General features: G+C 43.4%; 1 protein-coding gene across 1 annotated transcript in view; it reads right to left on the bottom strand.

Annotated features, from left to right (window-relative positions):
- Positions 1-23,638, bottom strand: part of wdfy4 (WDFY family member 4) — a 241,555-nt gene that overhangs the window by 16,718 nt on the left and 201,199 nt on the right. Inside the window, exons 53-57 of the mRNA XM_078530732.1 lie at positions 14,011-14,223; positions 10,232-10,370; positions 8,707-8,864; positions 7,560-7,718; positions 3,092-3,271 (exon numbers count right to left, since the gene is read on the bottom strand). Of these exons, the coding sequence (XP_078386858.1) occupies positions 3,092-3,271; positions 7,560-7,718; positions 8,707-8,864; positions 10,232-10,370; positions 14,011-14,223 (849 nt within the window). The remainder of the gene's footprint in view (positions 1-3,091; positions 3,272-7,559; positions 7,719-8,706; positions 8,865-10,231; positions 10,371-14,010; positions 14,224-23,638) is intronic.

The following is a 23,638-nucleotide window of genomic DNA, read 5'->3' as shown; positions in this document are numbered from 1 at the left end:
AATCCTTTGAAAAAAAGCCAGACCATTTCTATCTCTGACACTACAAACAGGGTAATAAACTTTAGCCAGCTCTAAACATTTTTAAATTGCAAAAGATTATACTCTCTGCAATATCATACATTTTTATTAGAGTATAATTTGGATTCGAGGATATTACCCAGCTATAAATGGCACCCGTGGCAATAAAACATTATAAGAACAGGCCAACCAGACTCCTCTCACAACAGAAGAGGGCTAAATAGTTTAATGTTATCACAAATAGAACTTCCGGCAATATTATGCCGTGCAATAAGATATACCACAGGAACAGCAAGACCTGATACTTCTCTGGCTTTAGCTCAAGTGTTGCCATATTGCAGTTCCAGCCCCAAGTTAACTCAACCTCAATGTCATCCCCATTGCACTCCCAATCTGCTTCCCCCTAACACCGTCTGTTGGAGCTCTCGCCCCAAGTCCTCTTAAGATTTGCTCGATTCATGTTCCTACCAACTCTCAACACTCCGTCTCCAGTGCTTCATGGTTCCACCCACGTCACTGCAATCATTGAACAAGTCTGCTTGCTTTTGGCAGATTAGTTCAGTCAGAAAGGCAGTGAATGCCTCAGGCCATAGCTTGTGTATAGCCACCATTTGAAACTGTGAAACTCTTTGGCATCCTAAAGGGCCATCACCTAAAGAGGAAGGAAGGGTTTTCTTTGCCAGAGAAGTACTCCCAATTATCTAGCCAAACAAAATCTAAATAATTAAAAATCAGTTGTAGAGGGGAGCATCCAGCGGGAGTAGGTGAAATCCATAGGATATGGATCTGGCTCCCAGTGCACCAATGTGTATTGGTCCACTTTATACACCATCGGCGATGTTAGCTTGATGCCTAAGGAGGTGACACAACCAGATGTGCAGCACTGAAAACAGTAGAGGGTTTAACAAAGGGCTTTGGTTACACCATTCAGTTACGAAACTTGCCCATCCCGCAATTGGTGATGCTGCAAAATTTAGGTGCCATGCCCTGAGCTGCCGGGATGAAATACACAGGCTAAATTCACTGATTCCACTATCTCCAGTGAGGAAACCATGTGAAAAGGGAGCATGAGGTAGGAGGTAGGATCGGGTGAAGCGACCCCTTAAATACATTGAAGGAGAACCATCTGATAAGTGAAGTGGTCAGATCCATTCTCACCTCCTTGGAAAGGGCATTCCTACCAACTGCCCATGTATGTATGAAAAGGACCAAATCACAGACACATCATGTGCATGGATGTGTGGCTGTGCACATTCACATGCACACCTTCACAAATGATGAGCATATGAAAACAGAAGAACCACCAACATTATAACAAATGACATTGAAATCATTTTGTGAGTTCACATAATAAGTATATCATAGCATTGATAGAATTTACACCACTTGGACATTACCCCCATAATATAATATAAATAATGAGTTTAGCATATTGTCATGTGATTCTATAACATCTTAATTATTAATCCTGAATAATTATATTTACTTTCAAATACTATAATTCCAGAATCCAAGCACACAACGCCCAATGGAGATTGATAAGCACTGACCTATATTATAACAGTTAAAGTAAAGTAAACACAGCCTAAAATGCACACATTTAATGTTGAATGTATCAACCCTTTTGCACTAATGCACTTTCGTTTTTACTTAGTTATAATGGATGTAAAACTATTCAGCAGTTCAATTTAAATTAAAATTTCGACAGAAACACTGCACTTTTGCTTTGCTCATCAAATAATTCCTTCTTATCCATGGCATAGATTGAGGTTGTCAAATTGCAGGCCACATGCAGAATGATCTATAGTCATTTGGTAGTGCAGAACTTGAGTATTGCTGAAAAAAAAGACTCATCAGGACACTCGTGAGAATACCAATATAAGGGGGAAAACAACAATTTATACTGTATGTGAAGAGAGTGCTGGTTGGTTGATTGGCAAGTGGCATTGCCATGGAGAATGCACCACTGATGGTGACAGACAATTAGTGTTGTTTGAAATTTAAATCAGGCAGCTTGACCCTGATTGGTCAAGGCATTGCCCTGAGGAATGAGTCAGCGAATGGCTGTCACTTATTTTATTTAGCTGAAACAAGTGCAATGTGTATACATGTTCTTTCTGTCTGCAAAGAACAACGCCCTGTGTATTAATGTATGTAGCTTCCAGTACACACAAATGCACTATATTGCAAGCCCAACTGATAATCTTAAATTAGTTGTCAGCATAATTCTTAGCACATTGAGAATTATTTAGCAAATGTTGTCCAAGAGCAGAATCACATCTAATGTTGGACACTGTGATTTGAGTTTTGCAAGCACAGGCTGGTTGGGTACAGTCTGTACCTTGCCTGTTGTGAACAACAACAGGCAGAGTATAGATCATACCCAACTAGGCTGTGCTTTGGCACACATTGCGCCTGTTTCAGCTAAATAAAATAAGTGATAACCATTCGCTGACTCATTCCTCAGGACAATGCCTTGACCAATCAGGGTCAAGCTGCCTGGTTTAAATTTCAAACGATGCTTGGCAGTTAACTGTCAGTCACCATCAGTGGTGCATTCTCCATGGCAATGCCGCTTGCCAACCAATCAACACTCTCTTAACATACAGTATAAATTGTTATTTTCCTCTTATATTGTATTCTTGCAAGTGTCCTGATGAGTGCAAGACGAAAAGCTTAGACATGTCCCTTTTCTCAGCAATACTCACATTTATCTAATTCACTCCCACTCACAAGAGAATAAAACAGTCAAGAAAAACCCCACATTGGGGGCATTGGCCTTCCAGACATCACAGGCACTGTCATTTATTTTCCAATTTTCACATCAATTCTGTTGCTATTTTCAGCTGAGAACCATATGAGAATCAAGAGGTCCCTTTCTTCAGTCATTGGTGAAGAAATGTAAAAGGCCCAAAATACAAGAACTTTATACAAACATTGCCCATTCTTCACACTAATTAAATTGATACTCAACCATCTAATTCCCCTTCATTCTGGGTAATTTGACATCTGACCTGTTGGAAGCATTTCAACAGATTTATTCCTGCAGCAAAAGACAAGAGATGGAACTCACAGTTAGGTCATTGATGGCGACAGCAGAAACAGTCGCTTCATGTCCCTGAAGCTGATTGATGTACGTCAGTGTGTTAAAGTCCCAAAGGATGCATGTCCTGTCACGCGATCCACTTACAATCACATTATAAGATGAAGACACCACCAGGCAAGTGACAGCCTCTATATGTCCATGAAGTACCTGGGACAAAGAACAAATTACTGCTGTGAGGATTGATCACCCTAACCAGATATTAAAAGATTTCAGTCGCTTATTGTTTTTCTGCAATACAAGAATAGGAAACCACAACATGCTATTTTCAGACCAGAGAGAGGGTTGGCTTGCAGGAGGAGAGATACCAAAGACATGTCCACTGGAAAAAATTAGATATCAAAAATGCACTTATTTCAATGAAGAAAGGTTTGCCTCAACTCCCCAGAGGGCTGCAAGTTATACTTCTAGAACAGACATAAAATTCAAGGATGAAAAAAAAAGGCCATTTGGTTGATTCCATCACATCCCTCTGGGTGATCCAATTCTCCGCTCAGCACCCAAGAATTTCCATTGCAGTGGTTCACCCACTGAAACTTGTTATTCTAGTGAAGAAAGGAATACATTCATACAGTATCTTCCATAACCTCAGAACATTCCCAAGAATCCCCCAACCAATGAAATATTTCTGAATGGTAGTCACTGTTGTCACAGCCAGCAGCAGTCGAGTTATGCATAGCGAGATTTCACAAAATAACAGTGAGATAAATATCTGGATAATTGGATTTTGGTGGTGTTAGTTGATGGATAATTGCTAGCCAGGTGAACTCCCTTGTCCTTTGTTGCATCATGCAATGTATCTTTTATGTTTACCCAAGAGCGCGGATTGGACTTATTTCAATTGTCCAACTTGGGAAACAATACTTCCTTGGTATAATAATGAAGTGTCAGTCTAGATTGGATATGCAAATATCTGAAGTGGTGCTTAAACCCATATTGTGCTGGCCTTTGACCCAGAAGCAGCAACAGCAAGAAAGACTTATAACAACTTTAAAATGTCTGGGGAATCTGTAACTGTTTTAAACAATGTTTCAAAATGACTTTTTAAGAGTTTGTATCACTTTTAAAGGGGTCAATTATATTTTTTGGATAATAAGAAATACTGGTCCATTTGACTTGGTGACCAACAGGAAAGGAAGTTAAAATATGGAAGCTGGGTGGCAGACAGACAAAGTGCAAAGAGAGGAGCTGGCAAGATGAAAGGGAAGAGCTGTGGAGAGGAGGCGGTCAGCCAGCTGAACCAGAGAGCTGTATTCCTGAGGGGTCAGAAAGTACGTTTAGGAATGCTGCTTCTGTTTCTTTCATTTCTGAGCGATTGAACACCCAGAATCACCCGTGCCACGTGAAGGTAAAGATGCTTCTGCCGAGAACCTAGAGTTGAGAAGGTTCGGAAAGAAATACACTGTTGTGTGGAAGATTGCACGGGCAGCACCCTGTGTGTACATGGACATCGCTGCCTACAAAGACTTGGCTAAGTCCTTGAAGGAAAAGGACTGGATTTCTTCCTGAGGAATATCTCAGATGGGAAAACGTGGGACTGAAATTGGTGCCATACAGGCAGAATGGACTGCCGAGGAGATCTGTGAGGTCTATCTTTGTCGTATCTGTTATGTCATGTGTAATTCATAGTTCATACTGATCATGATTTATTCACCTATTAATTTATGTTGAATTTAAGTTGATTCTGATTCGTATTAAAATAAAAAGTTACAAAAAGTGAAATCTCGTTCGATAATTCCTTCATTTGAAGGTCGTTAGGTAAATTTGGTTCTTTTGGTTTACAATTCCCACAGGGATTGTAACAAAATCTTCTGGCTTAGCAGAGAAAATACTATTGCTAAGCCAAGCTGACACTTCTAGTACAGTAATGTCCCCATTACAAATCCAGCTGTATTGCAAACACTCTGTTATCCCCAAAATGAGTCACTCTTCATAAGGTATCTGTTTTGAATTTACTTGTTCGCAAACTGAAGTCTAGCTGCTCCAAATCCACTTTGTGAGCTTCATTTGAAATGTTACACTGGGTTTCTTTCAGCTATGCCATTAATATTCTATAAGCCTCTGGAAGATCTTCTTTTACCTGCCTTCTTTCACAATGAAGTTTAATACAAACAGGTTTGCTTACTTAATCTAATGCAAATCAATTGAGAAACCATCAGAGATTGCACTCACTAACAGAAAGCTGAAATTCAATGCTAAATATATGTTGCTTTTCAAAAAGAACAAGAGCACAATAATTAGTTTTATTAAAAAGTTAATTTCCTGTTGCTACTTTGTCTTCACTTTTCCATTCATCACTGAATTTCTGAAAAAAAGCTCCACATCTTTCTAATAAGGTTATAATCATGAGTTGGCATCAGAGAAAGTGCAACGTTCCCAGACTTGTGCCTTCCGGACTTAGTAATGACAATTATTTATGACAACTGGTGCAATTTCTGTGCAAAGAAACAGAGGAAACCAAAGACTCACATGGGATACAGACAGGAATTACAACAGGACTCAGAAAAACTATTGGCTGCATTGTTCACAAGTCAACAAGTGACTTCTGAAAGCAAGATTGCAAAATTGTTTAATCTTCAGAAAATAGTTTGAGTGCCATTGTTTATTTTTTTAAATTCTTTCAAGGGATGTGGGTGTCACTGGCAAGGCCAGAACCTGTTGTCCATCCCTAATTGCCCTTGAACTAAGTGGCTTGTTGGGCCATTTCAGAGGTCAGTTAAGAGTCAACCACATTGCTGTGGGTCTGGAGTCACATGTAGGCCAGACCGGGTAAGGATGGCAGATTTCCTTCCCTAAAGGACATTAGTGCACCAGATAGGTTTTTACCACAATCAATGATGTGTCCATTACTGAGACTAACTTCATATTCCAGTTTTGTTAATTGAATTTAAATTCCACCAGCTGCCAATATGGGATTTGAACCCATGTCCCCAGAGTATTAGTCTGATCCTCTGGATTAACAGACCAGTGGCATTACCGCTATGCTACCATCTGCCCACATATTAGGGGATATTGAAGAGCGCTTGAGAATTGAAGTATGAAATGTTTTGTCGTTTGTGTGTGTGTGAGGGAGAGAGAGAGGGAGAACACAGGAAAAAGAGAGAGATGGAGGAAGGGGGGCAGAGATAGAGATAATTAGCCTGGGTGCACAAGAACATATGCCATGAATGTCTGCAATAGAGACACATGGGCCAGAAAACTAAATTCAGGCAGGAGGGAAAAATACTGTCTTATTTGTGCAACTGAATGAGCATACATGTGGAGAGTAAACATGTAGAGAGTAAACATATAGAGAGTAAACATGTAGAGAGTGGTGAAAGACAGGAGGGGATGACAATCAGTTAATGACTCTGCTTCAAATAGTCATAACCTTGCAAAAACAAAAATTGGAAACAAGGCCACTTCAGCATGTTAATGGAATTCAGACATAGCAGAAGCAAGGGTTACGGGCACAAATAACCCTGACGTAGCGGTGCAGTGATTAGTGCCTGGCTTTACTGACAGTGACCATTTTGCTTTGGCAGTGTTACGACAATGGGGTTATTGTCCAAGCTACCGTAATTGCCAATTGTCCGCTCTTTGTTCAGACAGCAGCTTCTCTAGAGCTACGTGTCCCAAAGTGGTTAGCCATGGTGCATTATGGGGTGGCTTCAATCAGTCCTGAATTAGCTGTTGCCCTGGCATCTGCACAAACTGAGGCCGTAAATAATTGTTTTGTATGAACTACTGATTCCAAATTAGTAGCCAACACATTACAGTGACATTTTATGCTTCAGGCATATTGAAATTTCAGAATTTCCTTAACAAGTCCAGAAAATGCTCATTCGACTGATTCCTGGGATGAGGGGGGTTATCTTACAAAGAAAGGTTAGACAGGTTGGGTCTGTACCCATTGGAGTTTAGAAGAATGAGAGTAATCTTATTGAAACATATAAGATCCTGAGGGGGCTTGACAGGGTGGATGCTGAAAGGGTGTTTCCCCTTGTGGGAGAGACGAGGAATAGGGGCGTTGTTTAAAAATGAGGGGTCTCCCATTTAATATGGAGGTGAGGGGGAATTTTTTTCTCTGAGGGTTGTGAATCTGTGGAACTCTCTTCCCCAGGGAGTGGTAGCGGCAGGGTCATTGAATATTTTTAAGGCAGAGGGAGATAGATTCCTGACTAACAAGGGAACCAGAGGGTCTCAGGGGTTGGCGGGATCATGGCGTTGAGGTCACGATCAGATCAGCCATGATCTTATTGAATAATAGAGCAGGATTGAGGGGCTGAATGGCCTACTCCTGCTCCTAACTTGTATTAGACAGGAGGCTGAGTCCAAACATGAAGAAAGATGGGCTCAGGTGGGATCATTTGCAGCAAAGTTTTGCAACTTCACATTGTAGCATGTAAGCTAAATAAAAACAACAGAAGCAGGCAAACAGAGAGCAGCAGGGACCTACCTCTTTCAACATCATGCTTTTTGCTTTCGCCTTGTGGCCTGGGATTTCCCACACACATATTACACTGCTCGTGCCTCCAGTGATAACAGTTGTGGGTGTTGGACACACAGCACACAGGCACTGGCCCCAGTCAGACAGGCATTCAAATACAGTTAGAATCTGTATCAGGAACAAGAGAGCATTGTTACAAATGTAATTCCATTGTAGTCGGTCTTCAATTTTCAATCAACCTGTGTTAACCCGACATTGTAGTGTACAAATAATTGAGGCAGCATCATTAACTGGTTGCCATTTCCTCCTGACCTTCCACTGCACTGTACCTAAACCGCTTTCTTGCTCAGCTTCACAATTCGGACAGCCCACTCTTCTCCCTCCTGCTGTTCATCCGGCTGACACTCCAGTGCCACACTGAGGGATGGCCGCAGTGCCGGAGATGCTGTCTTTGGGAATGAGACGTTAAAACAAGGCCTCCCGTGTGGATGTAACTGATCCCATAAAAATATTCAAAGGAGAGCCGTGGAGTGCTCCCTAGTGTTGAGGCCGACAGTTATCTCAACCAACACAGGCAAAACTGAAGATCTCACTGTTATTTGTGGGATCTTGCTGTGCATTAATTGGCAGCTGGGTTCGTCTACGTTGCAACAGTATTACAGTTTGTTCTTTATGCACGATTTACAACATACATCAAGGCTCACAAAGCAAAATTACTCAAATATCAATAGGCATCACTCTCCTCTGCTATTACCTTGAGCTAAGACATTATAGAGAGTTAATTTAAATCTACTGAACTTCAACAAGAACACTAGTTAAGCATCTACAGTTAACCTGTGAATCTAGCTCAGTATTCCTTGAAAAAAGACTTGCATTTATATATGGTTATTCACAGTCTCTGGACATCCAAAAGCACTTTATAGTCACTTTCTTGAAGTGTAGTCACTGTTGTAATGTAAGAAATGCGATAGCAACTTTGCACACAGCAAGATCCCACAATTAGAAATGAGATAATGATCTGATAATCTGTTTTAGTGATGTTGATTTTTCAGTTACTTTAGTTGAGGGATATGAGAGGACAGGCAGGGCCTCAATTTAACCTCCAAAAGACAGATGAAGCAGCCTTGGACTTCAGTTATTTATGAATTGCACATACCTTGTCAGCACCATAGTTTCCCAGACAGCAGCTGAAGTCATCATAACCCCAGGAAAAGGTTTTGTTCCATTCTGGTGGTATCAATAATTTATTCTTCTCCACAGCAAGAACCCCTTTTTCGGTATGTACAATGTGTCCAACAACCCCCTTCGATAATTCTGTGTAAAATAAGTTGGGTAGTAAAGTATTATGAGAGAGGGATAAGATGTTATATTCCACATAGTGAAGGATAGAACTGGAGCCAATCTTTACATGATTTTATAACATTTATTTACAGAGACACACATTGCAAACAAGCACCTCCTAACCCCACATCCAGTTTCAGCCTTCCAATGGTGAACCCCCAGTTAATGCCCACCACCTGAATACAATATGAATACAATTAGTATACAATCCTACATTACAATAGTGACTACACTTCAAAAGAAAGTACTGCCTGCCTTAGCTCCAAAGTTCTTTGAAACATCTAGTGATCATGAAAAGTGCTATATAAATGCAAGGTGTCCTCTCTTTCTTACGACTAACATAGGGAATTGTGGAAGAGACTCAGCACGTTTGTGCCCAGCTGTGGTTTGGTAGTGGGGGAACGTGGGCTTGATTCCTCCTGATCTTAGTGGGGAAAATGATTGCAGGGAACAGATATCAGAGGGAGCAGTCCCCTGCTTGCACACTTCCTGGCACTTAGTTCAAATTACTGTCAGTGCTGCCCCGTGAGTGTGACTCTCACCTGCCTTCATGACAAGGGTTGATGCCAGACCATGGAAAAGTTTCACATCCTTGTGGAAGTAGAATAAATTTAAAAATCCTCCACCTTACATCTCATAGCAATTCCATGTTTCCCTTCTGCACCTACACAATCCTCCCTCGTTAGATGGGTGAAATAATTCAATCAACCGACTGCATTCCTGGGTTTCCCTCCTCAGCTCCTGAAGGTACTACCCCAGGCTGGGTGAAGTTCTGTGGGGATCCACTGCAAAACCTCCCCAAGTGGTCACAGAGGAGTATTGACAATGAGTGTTCCATGCCCGGTGGCAAGACAACACAACCAAACCTGATTCTGTCCTCACCACTTGACCACATCCAGCTAACGTTGCTGGATAATTAATACAATGGGGGTCCTGGCTAATTCCTCACCTCCCTCTGCCCTGGCCAGCACCCAGCATGGCGATACTGAGGGTAATTGTAACACCCCATTACCCTGAATGGTGCAGCACAGGTTGGGGATTGAGCCTGTCATCTTCCCAGTTAAGACTGAGACACAGAGAGAGTTGATGCCTCTCGCTGGTTGACCCAGCGATGCAGGATGATGCCCGTTGAATCAATTTTACTTGTCTAAAAGTTAATCTGAAACCAGAGGTGAGGCTGAATATGAATGGTAGAATGGCTCAAGACCATCACTTCCAACAAACAGTTGGAATAGTTTTGAATAGTTAAATAGTTTTCATTGATCAGTTTGCACAGTCAGTTGACACATCCGGAATGTCAAAATATGACATAAAAACTTGTAGATCAGTGTTTTAAATACCTTTTACTGGAACACTAGAGGGCTTCAGATTCTGCAGGTGGTAGAAGAAGGGCAGGGTAGCGGGAGAAGAGGCAGCAAAGTCCTTCCCTGAAGAGTGCTTTCCTTGGACAAACCGTGCGGGGTGCGCTTTACTGAACAGCTGAATTCAAGGAAAAGAAAACACCTGTGAGTCTCTTTGTCTTTCAAGACGCAACCTATGTTCGTGTGCTCGCCTGTCGATTTAATTAATGTCAGGCGGAATGAAGATTATCTCTGAAAAATATCTCTCAGCCACTTAGACAGACTGGTCTGGCGACGAGTCCCAAGTAACCTGCCAGAATCTCCAAAGCACATTTCCGACACTGGGAACAGATATGATCTGGGCAAGTCCTTGAGATCCCCCCTCTTTAAACCTCCCATGCAAAGGCCCTTAGTTGCTCGCAGTCACACAACACTTCTACTGAATCAGCTTCGCTGTAATTTCTGTGCTGGTACAAGATTGGTTTCTCAATGCTACAACCTGAAGAGCTGTGGTGCCAATGCAGATTGAAGCACCTGATTTGTGAGCGCGCTTTGAATTGCGGCACGGAAACGGCCATGGTCTTCACATTGTCTAAAGACTGGTTAAAGACGCTTACTATAAACTGTGAATACAATTAGTTCTTTTAAAATGTGAATACAATTAATTTACTTTAAACTGTGAGTACAATTACTTACTTAGATGCTCAACACAGAATTATTTAGTGTAAATAGCAAGTCATTTAGAGACTGCGCCATTGCAGAGGCAGCAGCAGAACAATGAGTGCAACCTGGTAAGTTATCAGGGTTAGCATAGATGGCAATAAACGCTCTTGGGTAGATCAGAAGACTTCTAAAGTATATTGCTTTAAACTTGGACAAACAATGCCATTTAGTTTCGTATATGGAATCATGTTTACTTGTTACTGAGGTACCGCAGCCAACTGGAAGAGGGAAAGATGGTTGCCCAGCAGAGGTTAGGAGTAGGTGAGAACTAAGTGTGCAGCAGGCAGTGAAGGGCCAATTTATATTGCATTAAGGGGTTCAGAGAAGCAATGCCCAAATGGAGATACATGGCCTCCAAGCCTCAATAACTTTGCTCATCTAACTTTCCATCATTACTTCAGTCAAGGGTCTCAAGGTCAGAGGATCCAATTCCCATCAGGTTAAAAGGAAAGGAAGGAATTCTGCTCAGTTGTCAGTGAAAACCTGGGGCTGGATTTTCTGTTTTGGGGCAGGACACCAACTTGGGGATCAAATGTGGGTCCCGACCCTGCACTGTGTCAGGAACAGTCGCCTGACACCAACTTCTGGTGAGCTGGTCCATTAGCTGCTGTAGAACCTGCTTGTCATCCAATTAGGGCCAGCCGTCAGATTCTAGAGGTTAGAGGGGCAACTGGAGGACATCCAAAAGGTGATACATCATGTCTGAGGTGGGAGCTGCAGATGCCGGCAGAGAGAGAGAATGAGAGAGAGAGAGAGAGAGACAGAGACAAAAAAAGACAGAGAGAGAGAGGGAGACAGGAAGAGACAGTGAGAGAGAGAGAGAGAAAGAGCGAGACAGGGTGAGAGACAGAGGGAGAGCGAGACAGAATGTGAGAGAGAGAGACAGACAGACAGACAAAGACACAGAGAAAGGTGGAGAGAGACACAGAGACAGGGAGAGAGACAGAGGGGGAGAGAGAGAGACAAAGAGAGAGTGAGTGAGAGAGAGTGAGAGGGGGAAACAGACCGAGACAAAGACACATAGGGAGAGGTAGGGGGAGAGAGAGAGAGAGAGACAGGGAAAGAGACAGAGAGAGAGAGACAAGCAGACAGAGACACAGAGAGAGGTGAAGGTGCCCTATGAAGACGAGGCAGACAAATGTTATTTAAAAATGGTCGCAGCTGCCAGTGAACACAGAGGGACACACCCTCCACTGTGTGAGGCCGGCCTTCCAACTGGCCTTCTCGGTGTGGGGGAAGGGCCTGAATAGGCCCCTTAAATCTCTCAATACCACAAGTGGCAGTTCCACCTCCAGCCTGGCTGTCTCGAAAATGGCTCAAGGGCGGGATTTTGCCAGTGAGTCAGCATGGTGTCGGCAACGCAAGATTTCAGCCCTGCCATCCTCCGCTCCTGCCATCCTCCGCTCCTGCCATCCTCCGCTCCTGCCATCCTCCGCTCCTGCCATCCTCTAGTCCTACCCCCAAAAACCTCTGAAAATCCTGTCCCTTATTGCAGCTTCTTAAAAAAAAAATTCCTTCATCAGAATTGGGGTCACTGACAAGACCAGCATTTGTTGCCCATTCCTAATTGCCCTCGAGAAGTGGTGGTGAGCTCACAAGACCCAAGAGAATATAAGAGTTCAATGTTGTCAGATCTGGAAAGGTCATTTTACACTACACGGTATTGCTGACAGAGGAAGAACTGTCCATCTGCTGTCAACCCAATGTCAAAGGGTCTTTAGGAAGCCAATTGGGAATCCTGGAGGGAATTTTAACTTTCAGCAAGGGGTGATATCATTATGCAATCCTCTCGATTTGTCATTCCACTAATAATGGGTGCTGGATCCATTATCACCCATTTTACAGCCACTCTTTCCTATCCACTGTATAGTGAACATTAATTAAATCCATCCCTGGGCGTTCTCCCGGATAAATTTTAAATTTAAGGAAGGTTGGCTGACGCAAACGCTACAGCAAAACAAATCCCAAGAGGTTCGTGTCTGCCAGCAATTAATGAGCAATCCAAGTCCAACGCACAGACAATGTGATACAATGAGAAAGGCTGGAGATTTCCTCAGAGCAGTTCCCGTAACTCCGACAGGAGCGGCAAAATATCCCGTTGATGCGTGAAAATGGGGTTTCTGTTTCAACTGTGGCGAAGTCTCAGCAACAGAGCAGGAGATGCTCGGAGGAGATTTCTGGCCAAATTCTACTCGTTTTGAGAGTCAAATTTTCTAATCATTCGACATTTTCAGCATTAAGTATCTACTTTGCTGTGTTAATTATGTTGGCTAATTCGAAACGTTGGATAAGTTCTAAGTGCAGCCAATGATATGAAATGATCGGGAGTAAACCCTAAGTATTCTTACTGGATTCTTCTGCTGCTCTTGCTGTTACTGTACGCATGAACATGTGGGTTAGGAGGAGTAGGCCACTCGGCCCTTCGGGCCTGCTCTGCCATTCAATAAGATCATGGCTGATCTGATTCAAACTCCCGCCTACCCCCATCACCCTCTTGTTTATCAAGAATCTATCTACCTCTGCCTTGAAAACAATCAAAGACTCTGCTTCCACTGCCTTTTGGGGAAGTTCCAAAGACTCACTATCCTCTGAGAGAAAAAATTTCTCCACATCTCTGCCTTAAATGGGCGACCCCTTATTTTTAAACAGTGACCCCTAGTTTGAGATTCTCCCACAAAACGTAACATCCTCTCCACATCCACCCTGTCAAAACCCCTCAGGATCTTATATGTTTCAATCAAGTCACCTCTTACTCTTCTAAACTCCAGTGGATACAAGCCCAGACTGTCCAACCTTTCCTCATAAGACAACCCAGTTTAGTAAAGCTTCTCTGAACTGCTTCTGATGCATTTACATCACTCCTTAAATAAGGAGGCCAATACTGTACACAGTGCTCCAAATGTGGTCTCACCAGGGTCCTGTAAAAACGGCTTCATATAAAAGCAGCGTTTTACAATCAAATAAATCTGACCAAATAAAAACCATTGTGGTGTACAAACATCAAAGGAAACCCATCCTGTAAAATTTAGAAATGGAGAGGCTCTCTTAACTCGTACCTGTTTAGGGATCTGCCCAAAGTTACTGACAAAGCCCATGATGGTATTCTTTCTCAAAGGGTCCTTTATGCCTTTGAGATCAACCTGGTCATCGTAGAAGTAAGGATGGAAAACATTAACTGCTTCGACTGCAGCTGAACCCTGCTGCTTGTAACCAAATATCAGGTCTATCCAGTGATGGAGGTGAGCAGAGACATAATCACTTTCCAAAGCCTGTGAGGAAGAGGAGAGAACAAAGTGTCATTTACAAGAAAGCGTCCATTTGTTCTGCAAAGTATTTTTATTTCAGACGTGCACCACCGCATTTATTTATTTCAATGAGTAAACACATCTGTTCAAACAACGTTATGCTGAGATGCTTAAATCTGAAGAGTCTTAAGTAAAGGTCTTTAAAAGAAATGTCTGTTGTATTACCTATAAGCAGTGTTTTTGTATAATATAGCTTTGGGTGAGGTTGTCACTATATGGTCATGGATTCAGTCCCCTCCCAATGATTTGAACATATATGGTAGTTTGAGACTCCTGTAGTGCTGCCAGAGTGCTGCATTGCCAGATGTGCCACCTATTAGATGAAACATGAAACTCAGGTCCAGTCTGCCTATTCAGGTGAAGGTAAAGATCCCGATATGTTATTCACGGAAGTTCTCCTATGCCCTGGCTGATGTCAATCAAGATCATTAAAACAAATAAATTTATTTCTTGTCTGTGAAACCAAATTGTCTGTTGCATTTCCCTATGTAACGATAATGACTACAATTCTAAAATAATTTATTAGGTGTGAAGGATGCAAATAAATGCAAATTCTTTTCTTCGTTCTTATATATTATGTCCTGAGGGCTGACCTAATACATTAGGTAAAAGAATAATAACAAAAAAAACCTGGAAAAGCTCAGCAGGTCTGGCAGCATCTGTGGAGAGAGAAACAGAGTTAATGCTTTGAATCCATATGACTCTTCTTCAGATTCTCCACAGGTGCTCCCAGGCCTGCTGAGTTTTTCCAGCATTTTTTGTTTTTGTTTCAGATTTCCCCTCCTTAATTGCCTTTGAGAAGCTGGTGGTGAGCTGCCTTCTTGAACTGCTGCAGTCCAAGTGATGTAGCTACACCCATAGTGCTGTTAGGAAGGTGTTCCAGGATTTTGACCCAGTGAGAGTGAAGGAACAGCCGATATATTTCCAGGTCAGGATGGTGTGTGGCTTGGGGGTGGATTTTGTAGGTGGTGGTGTTCCCATGTGTCTTATGCCCTTGTCCTTCTAGGTGGTAGAGGTCACAGGTTTGAAAGGTGCTGTCTAAGGAGCCTTGGTGAGTTGCTGCAGTGAATCTTGTAGATGGTACACCCTGCTGGCACTGTGGTGGTGGAGGGAGTGGATGTTGAAGGTGGTGGATGGGGTGCTAAATCAAGCGGGCTGCTTTGTCCTGGATGGTATCGAGCTTATTAAGTATTGTTGGAACTGCACTCATCTAAGCAAGTGGAGAGTATGCCATCACATTCCTGACTTGTGCCTTGTAGGTGGTGGACAGGCTTTGGGGAGTCAGGAGGTGAGTTAATCACTGCAGAATTCCCAGCCTCTGAGCTGCTCTTATAGTCACAGTATTTATATGGCTGGTTCAGATCAGTTTCTGGTCAATGGTGACCACCAACACCCATGCCCTATTACCCCTGCCCCTGCCAGGTTGTTGATAGTGGGGATTCAGCGATGGTAATGCTGTTGAATGTCATGGGGAGATGGTTGGATTCTCTCTTGTTGGAGATGGTCATTGCCTGGCACTTGAGTGGCACAAATGTTACTTGCCACTTATCAACTCAAGCCTGAATGTTGTCCAGGTCTTGCTGCATCTGTACTCATAAAAGGAACACAGAAAGTTAGCATGCAGGTTCAGCAAGCAAATAGGAAGGCAAATGGCATGTTGGTCTGTATTACAAGGGGATTGGAGCACAAGAATAAGGAAGTCTTGCCACAATTGTACAGGGTTTTGGTGAGACCGCACCTGGAATACTGTACACAGTTTTGGTCTCCATATTTAAGGAAGGATATACTTGCACTAGAGGTGGTACAGTGAAGGTTCACAAAATTGGTCCCTGGGATGAGAGGGGTGTCCTATGCAGAGAGACTAAGAAAATTGTGTCTGTATTGGGAACTCATCTCCTGACTCCCCAGAGCCTGTCCACCATCTACAAGGCTCAAGTCAGGAGTATAATAGAATACATACTCTCCACTTACCTGGGTGAGAGCATCTCCAACAACACTGAAGAAGCTTGACACCATCCAGGACAAAGGAGCTAGCTTTATTGGCAACCCATCCATCACCTTAAATATTCACTGCCTCCACTACCAATGCACAGTGGCAGCAGTGTGTACCATCTACAAGATGCACTGCAGCAACTCACCAAGGCTCCTTCAACAGCACCTTCCAAACCCACGACCTCTACCAAATTGAAGGACAAGGGCAGCAGTTGCACGTGAACACTGCCACCTGCAAGTTCACCTCCAAGCCACTTACCATCCTGACTTGGAAATATATCACCGTTCCTTCACTGTCACTGGGGCAGAATCCTGGAACTCCCTTCCTAACAGCACTGTGGGTGTACCTACACTATGTGGACTGCAGCGGTTCAAGAAGGCAGCTCAAGTGCCAGGCATCTTCTCAAGGGCAATTAAAGAGAGGCAATAAATGTTGGTGCAGCCAGCAACGCCCAAACCCCATGAAAGAATAAATAGAAAAAAAATGCAAAAGCGCCTTCAATTATGTCGGACCCCAATCTACATGTTCAGGAAGGATCCCCCTGGACTTCAGGCCTTTGTCTCGAGTTCAGAAATGCTGGCCTAGCCAGTGACGAACACACCCCGTGAAATAACTTAAAAATAGTAGCCACTTGGTAATGCAGAACTTGATTATTGTTGAAAAAAGAGACATGCTGTCAAAGCTTTTGGTCTTGCACTCATCAGGACAGATTCGCAAGAATACCAAATCTCAAAGGCAACAACAATTTATACAGCATGAGAAGAACGTGCTGTATGGTTGGCAATTGGGCGCTGACTGATAGAGGCTTCGCCGTGGAGAATACACCAGGAAACCTTTAACTGCCAAGCTTCTGTTTAAATTCAAATCAGGCAAGCCGGCTCTGATTGGTCAAAGCTTTTGTTTAATTGAAAAAGGCACAATGCGTGGACATATTCTTTCTGTTTGCAAAGGGCAGGGTCCTGTGTGAGAATATATATAGCTTCCAGCAGCGTAAGTGAGCCACACTGCAAGCCAGACTAATCATTTTAAATTGGTTGTCAGTGTAATTCTTAGCACAATCAGGATTGTTTAGTAAGTGCTGCCCAATCGTGGAATCACATCTAATGTTGGGCACTGTTCTACATTTCGCAAGCAGGGCTGGTTGAGTATAGTCCTTTGTCTGTTGCAAACCGCCGTGCTGTTTGATATGATGCAGCGGTCACTGGGATGTATGTGGCCTACATACCTGACATACCACCGGCATTGGAATTCATTATACCACATTACTTATTGTGTGGTAGGCAGAATGTCTTTTATGCTTCACAGCAGCATCTTGTTAATGGAGAATACTATTTGTGTTGCTACTGCATAGTAGCAGCGTGAAACAACTAGCTTTACCTGCTGCTCAAATCCTAGAGACACATTACCCTTCCAGGGTAATCTGAGGTGGACTGGACACTTCTCAGGACCAAAAGTGGCGTCTTTTGGCTCATTCCTGAGATCGTGGATATACTGAGAGCAATGATGGGTAGCCATTATCCTGCAGGGCAGCTTTGATGCACTCTATTTTGGCATCAAGCTTGCAGAGTGAGCAAATGGCTCACACGCTATGAGGCTGCCAATAAGGCCAATCTTATAGCTGGTGGAACTGTAGGAATCCCAACGCGTGCATTGACCAGTGAAGGTAGGCTTGCGGAAGACAGCATTAGAGAACCCATTGGGAGATTTGTCAACGAGCACATCGAGGAAAGGGAGCTTGTTTGACTGTTACATTTCAAAGGTGAACTTGAGCAAAGATGGAGCCCATTACGATGTGTAAGGAAATTCTTACATGCAGCTGCAGATTCAAATATAACAAACGTATCATCTTTGTATCACAGGTATGCAGGGTAGGAAGATAGGGGTCATCAAAGACGTGTTTCTCATGGAAACAGCCTAGCCTCAAGGGGATCCCATGGTGACACCATTTATTTGGGCATACATGGTGTTATTAAAACTGAACGCAAGTTACTGAGCTCAAAAGTTCAATGAATACAGATTCAGACAATGGGGGCATGTCTAGATTGCTGTGATATAGTGACATGGTGTAAATGTCTATGGCTTCCTTGAGCGATACAAGGAAAAAGCTTAGCAGTTAACTGTTCCCTGGTGCATTCTCCATGACAACGCCTCTACCAATCAGAGTCCATTGCCAAACAATCAGCACTCTCTTCTCATGCAGTATAAATTGTTGTTCCCTCTGAGATCTGGTATTGTTGCGAATCTGTGCTGATGAGTGCAGGACAAAAAGCTTCAACATCAGGTGTCAGTTTTTTAAAACAAAACTCTCATTGAAACATACAAGATTCTGAAGGGGTTCACATCGTAGACACGGAGAGGCAGCTTCCCCTGGCTGGGTAACCTAGAATACGGAGCCACAGTCTCAGGATAAGGAGTCGATCATTCAGGACGGGGATGAGGGGAAATTTCTTCATTCAAATGTTTGTGAGCTTTGGAAATTCTCTACCCCAGGGCGTTGTGGATGCTCCATTGTTAAAGACATTTAAGGCTGAGGTGGACAACTTTTGATCTCTCAGATAATCAAAGGATATGGGGAGCAGGTGGGAAGGTGAATTGAGGGCATGGGTTACCCATGATCATATTAAATGGCAGAGCAGGCTTGAGAGGCTCTATGGTCTACTCCTGCTTTCCTATTTTTTAGGTTCTTTGTTCTTGCCTTCTTGTGTAATTAGAGAGGTAGTAGAGGCATTTGAACTGTCTCCAAGCTGGGCAGTTTGAAAAATCAGCCCCATGATTACTGCTGATGGTGGAATTGTATTTGAAGAAAAACAGACCTGCATTTCTGTAGCACCTTTCACAACCTCAGGATATCCCAAACTGCTTTATAGCCAATGAAGCACTTTTTGAAGTGTATTCACTGTCATAGCGCAGGGAACAATTTGTGTTAACAAGGTAGGGCTCTGCTGTAACACTCCTGTGGTTGAATACCCCGCTGTTACTACTGTCTAGACATACAGAATGGTTGCATAATCAAAGCACTGGCGGGTTGCCAGTACCCATGGAAACGGATTCCAGTGTGAGACGCTGCCTTTGGAGGTTGAAAACAAGGAGGAGAAAGCAGAGGGGTAAAAATAACATCCCGATTAGACTGTAGTTTTGGCCTAGATAGGCTGGGTGTTTTGTGTTGAACAAGTGCCAACCATAGAGTATCACTGACAGCAGTAATGAGGCCACCAGGAAAGGGGATATCTTGCAGGACTTAGTGCTGCACAACAATTGAAGATGGTATAAATTTCGAAAGCGTGGATTTCATTTCATTTCTGTAGATAGGTGACTCTCCTGGTCTTCTCCCGGTCTTATCTTTCCTAGAAATTGGACTAGCGGTCAGAGGCAGATGAGATGAGTGTTCTGCGTTCGTTTAGTATTGCTTTTGCATGACGAACATCTGTGCCTCTTTCTCCTTCCTGTTTAGCTTTTGCTCCCTACTGTCACTCCTAATCCAGCTGGAGATCCCATGATTGGCGTAGTCGGGAGGGAATCCAACTCGGCCACACTTAGTTTTAGCTAAAGGCTCACGAAGCCCTGGGAAAAGCGTAGTCTCTGGTATCATCAGATTTTCAGAGAGCTGGTCCATTATATACGAGCAAACGGACAAGGAGCAGGAGTAGGCCATTCAGCCCCTCGGGCCTGGTCTGCCATTTAATAAGACCTTGGCTGCTCTGGTAGTAACCTGAAACCCGCATCCCACCTACCCCCGATAACCTATCACCCCCCCTTGCTTACCAAGAATCTGCCCACCTCTGCCTTAAAAATATTCAAAGACTCTGCTTCCACCACCTTTTCAGGAAGAGAGTTCCGAAGACTCATGAGCCTCAGGTAGCAGCTGACACCAGGAATACCATGCGTCTGATGAAAATGGCCCTCCATTGGTGTAAAACCTCAATTGAAAAATCATTGAAAAAAAAGCGCTTAAATTCAAAACAAAAACAAAAATAGCTGGAAAAACTCAGCCAGGTCTGACAGCACCTGTGGAGACGAAGGCAGAGTTAACGTTTCAAGTCTGTTAAATTCAAAATCTTTCTCCTTTCCTAACAGCACTGTGGATGTACCTACACCACATGGACTGCAGCGGTTCAAGAAGACAGCTCACCACCACCTTCTCAAGGGCAATAAAAATGCTGGCCTAGACAGCGATGCCCTCGTCCCGTGAAAGAATATAAAGTAAATTGGCTAAGTAAATAAGGAGAAACTGTTTCTGCTGGCAGGTAGATCAGTAGGTCAATAGCAAAAGAACCAGGGGCAAGATGAGATTTTTTTTTGTTCACACAGCCAGTTAGCGTGATCCGGAATGCATTGCCTGAAAGGTTAGTTAAAGCACTTTCAAAGAGTAACTTTCAGAAGGAAATTGGATAAATACTTCAATGGGAAAACCTGGAGGGGAATGCAGGGGAGTGGAACTCATCGGACAGGCGTTTCAAAGAGCCAGCACAGACACAACGGGCCAAATGGCCTCTACGGGTGCTGAAGGATTCTACGATACAATATGCGGAGCTGCTCTGGTCGCCCCACTCGACACATAAGTCACGTCTGTAAAAGCTCACTGCACAAATGAGCAGAAAATGAGCCAAACACAAAAATGAATTCAACCTCTCAATGCTAAACTGTATCAGATGTGTAACTGGATCAGTCAGCACAATCCAATTGGCTGTTGCTCCTGAGTGGTTTATAATTACAATAATAAGACAAATTAAGAGTAGCTTATAGCACATAAGTCTGACATTTCTACAGGCCAAGCTGGTAGTTAGTAAATAATGAGACATTAAATTGATCCATTTAGATGAACAATTAACAGATTAGCATTTGCAAAGGTGAGAGTGGAGGTTATTAATCACCACTTAAATCTGCATTATACTCATGGACAAGGCCAGACCCATTTAACCCTAGCACTACCAGCAACTCCAGGGAATTCTATGTTCCTTGGCTCAGCCAACTCTACCTTCAGTTTTCCCACTGTGACAATGAAAAATCGTAATAATTTTACTTCGTTGTCAAAAGCAGCTATATTGCTGCATTATCATTGTGAAAATACCCACTTTAAACATTTCTAAATTACAAAATAATTACATAGAATTTGCAGCACAGAAATAGCCTATTCCGCTAACACATCAATGCTGGGTGTTTATTCTCCACATGAGCCTCCTTTACCTTATCTACATAACATTTTTATAATCACCGACCTGAAATGTTACCTCTCTTTTTCTCTCCACAGAGGCTGCCTTGCTGGTTCAGTACTTCCAGCACTTTCTGTTTTTATTGAGCCCCGATATCCGCAGTATTTTGCATCTGCAAATCTCCTATTCCTCTCTCCCTCGTGCGTTTATCTAGTTTCCCCTTTAAATGCCTACATGCCATTCGCCTCAACTACTCCTTAAGGTAATGAATTCCACATGCCACAACACACTTCTTTAAAAATTCTTGTTCTACACCTTGTTGTGCCCCATTCCTTCTGTTTGACAACTCTTGCACTTTTTACCATTGTAAATTTAATTTGACATGAGCTCTGAACAAGGTTCCACAGTTGGGCCTGATTGTTCTTCATTACTTTTGCCTGTTCCTTGCAATAGCCACTGATGTGACATGGTTTATTTAGCGAGCTGTGAGGGAACAGTGAACAGCCAAAGAGAAACAGAAATTGGTCAAATTTCTCCTGGTGATCTGAAAGTAATCAGGAGGGTGCAATTGTCACATCCTCCGTTGTTCAGTTGCTTTCCACAGATGTCACCCCCACACTCTCATCCAGACTGTTTCCACAATCTCCCATAAATTACTTGGAATCTACAACACCAGAAACAGGCCTTTCGGCCCGACAGCTCTATGCTGGTTTTGATGCTCCATAGGAACCTTTTCCCACCTTCTTCCAGCTCCGACCTGAAACGTTAACTTTTGTTACCCTCTCCACAGATGGTGCCTGACTTGATGCGTAATCCAGCATTTTCTGCTTTTTATTCAGGCTTCCAACATCTCCAACATTTCACTTTGGTATTCGTCTAACCCTAGCTGGTTTTGAAGAGCTGTGATTTACTTGCGTGACTGTAACCTTCCGGCCCTTTCAAACAACGTCTGTACATTCAGATAAAAGCAAAATACCGCAGATGCTGGAAACCTGAGACGAAAACAGTAAATGCTGGAAAAACTCAGCAGGTCTGGCAGCATCTGTGGAGAGAGAAACAGAGTTAACGTTTCGAGTCCGTCATACGGACTCGAAACGTTGACTCTGTTTCTCTCTCCACAGATGCTGCCAGACCTGCTGAGATTTTCCAACATTTTCTACTTACATATTCAGCTTCTTTTTCAATGTTAATCATGATAGCAGCATTTCCTTTCTGATGAAGTCCAACTGAGGGTCCACAGATTGCTAAAATACACTAGTGTTTAAATATAGGCCGTGTTTTCTCATGGGGTAGCAGCTAAAGCACCAGGTGAAACACTCAGAAACACAAGTGTCAATGTTAGGGCATTTTGAGACCATGTGAGGGTCTCAGGGTGATTTGAGACCTCAGAAGTTGGTCGTCCCTGCCCTTTTGTGAGTTGTGCTAGGCCCGTGTAAGGCAGGGTGACCAGCCATCTTGGATTTCGGCCTTCTGTCCTAGCTCAGGCCTTCCTGGGTTGTGCTTTTTGCTCCCAGCAGGCCATGTTTTTGTGCATGCTTCGGGCACAGCAGGCTCATGGCCTGTGTTTTGGGGATGTACTGCAGGCGTTTGGGTGGGGGTGGGGAGGGGGGCGGGGTGGTGGGGGGGTGGGAGGGGGGCTTGATCGGACAGATAGCAGCATGAGAACCGGGACAGGTCAGTGCCCCAACCCCACTCTGAGAGGTTCTCCGCCGCTCAGACAAGTTCGCCAGCACATCCCTCCCCTACCCGCCCTTCACCTGCAACTGCATGGCAAAGTGTCTACAATTTTTTCGACCAGAGTTGGTCACCCTGGGGTAAGGGTGCTCAGGGACATGGGTATGGCCAATGGTGGAGTCAGCAAATTTTCGGTGGCAATGGTGGAAGTGTTACAACCTCGAGGGACAACTGCTGCTTACTGGGCTCAGTATCCTTCCGGAAATGTTTCCTTTAAGCTGACATAAGGTGGGAAAATCACCCTCATGCATTCTTTCCCTCATTGAAGTTGAAGATGGGAGGCTCTTGTGAGCATCTGAAGAGAAAAGCATTGGGCTGCGAAGCATGAGGAAACGGGCAGAAAGAATTGCCTGTGGGCAGATAACTACAACAAAGTCAAGTGTGAGATCAGAAATGCTGTGCACTCTCAACACTCGCCAATCTGCATCTTAGAAAACTGAGCCATGAGTTCCTGGCATCTCACCGAGAATCATTTCATTTTGAGCATTAATACACAGAGCCG

Source organism: Cetorhinus maximus, chromosome 27 (assembly GCF_964194155.1).
Source record: "Cetorhinus maximus chromosome 27, sCetMax3.hap1.1, whole genome shotgun sequence".
NCBI lineage: Eukaryota > Metazoa > Chordata > Chondrichthyes > Lamniformes > Cetorhinidae > Cetorhinus > Cetorhinus maximus.
This window is presented reverse-complemented; position numbering and strand designations above follow the sequence as displayed.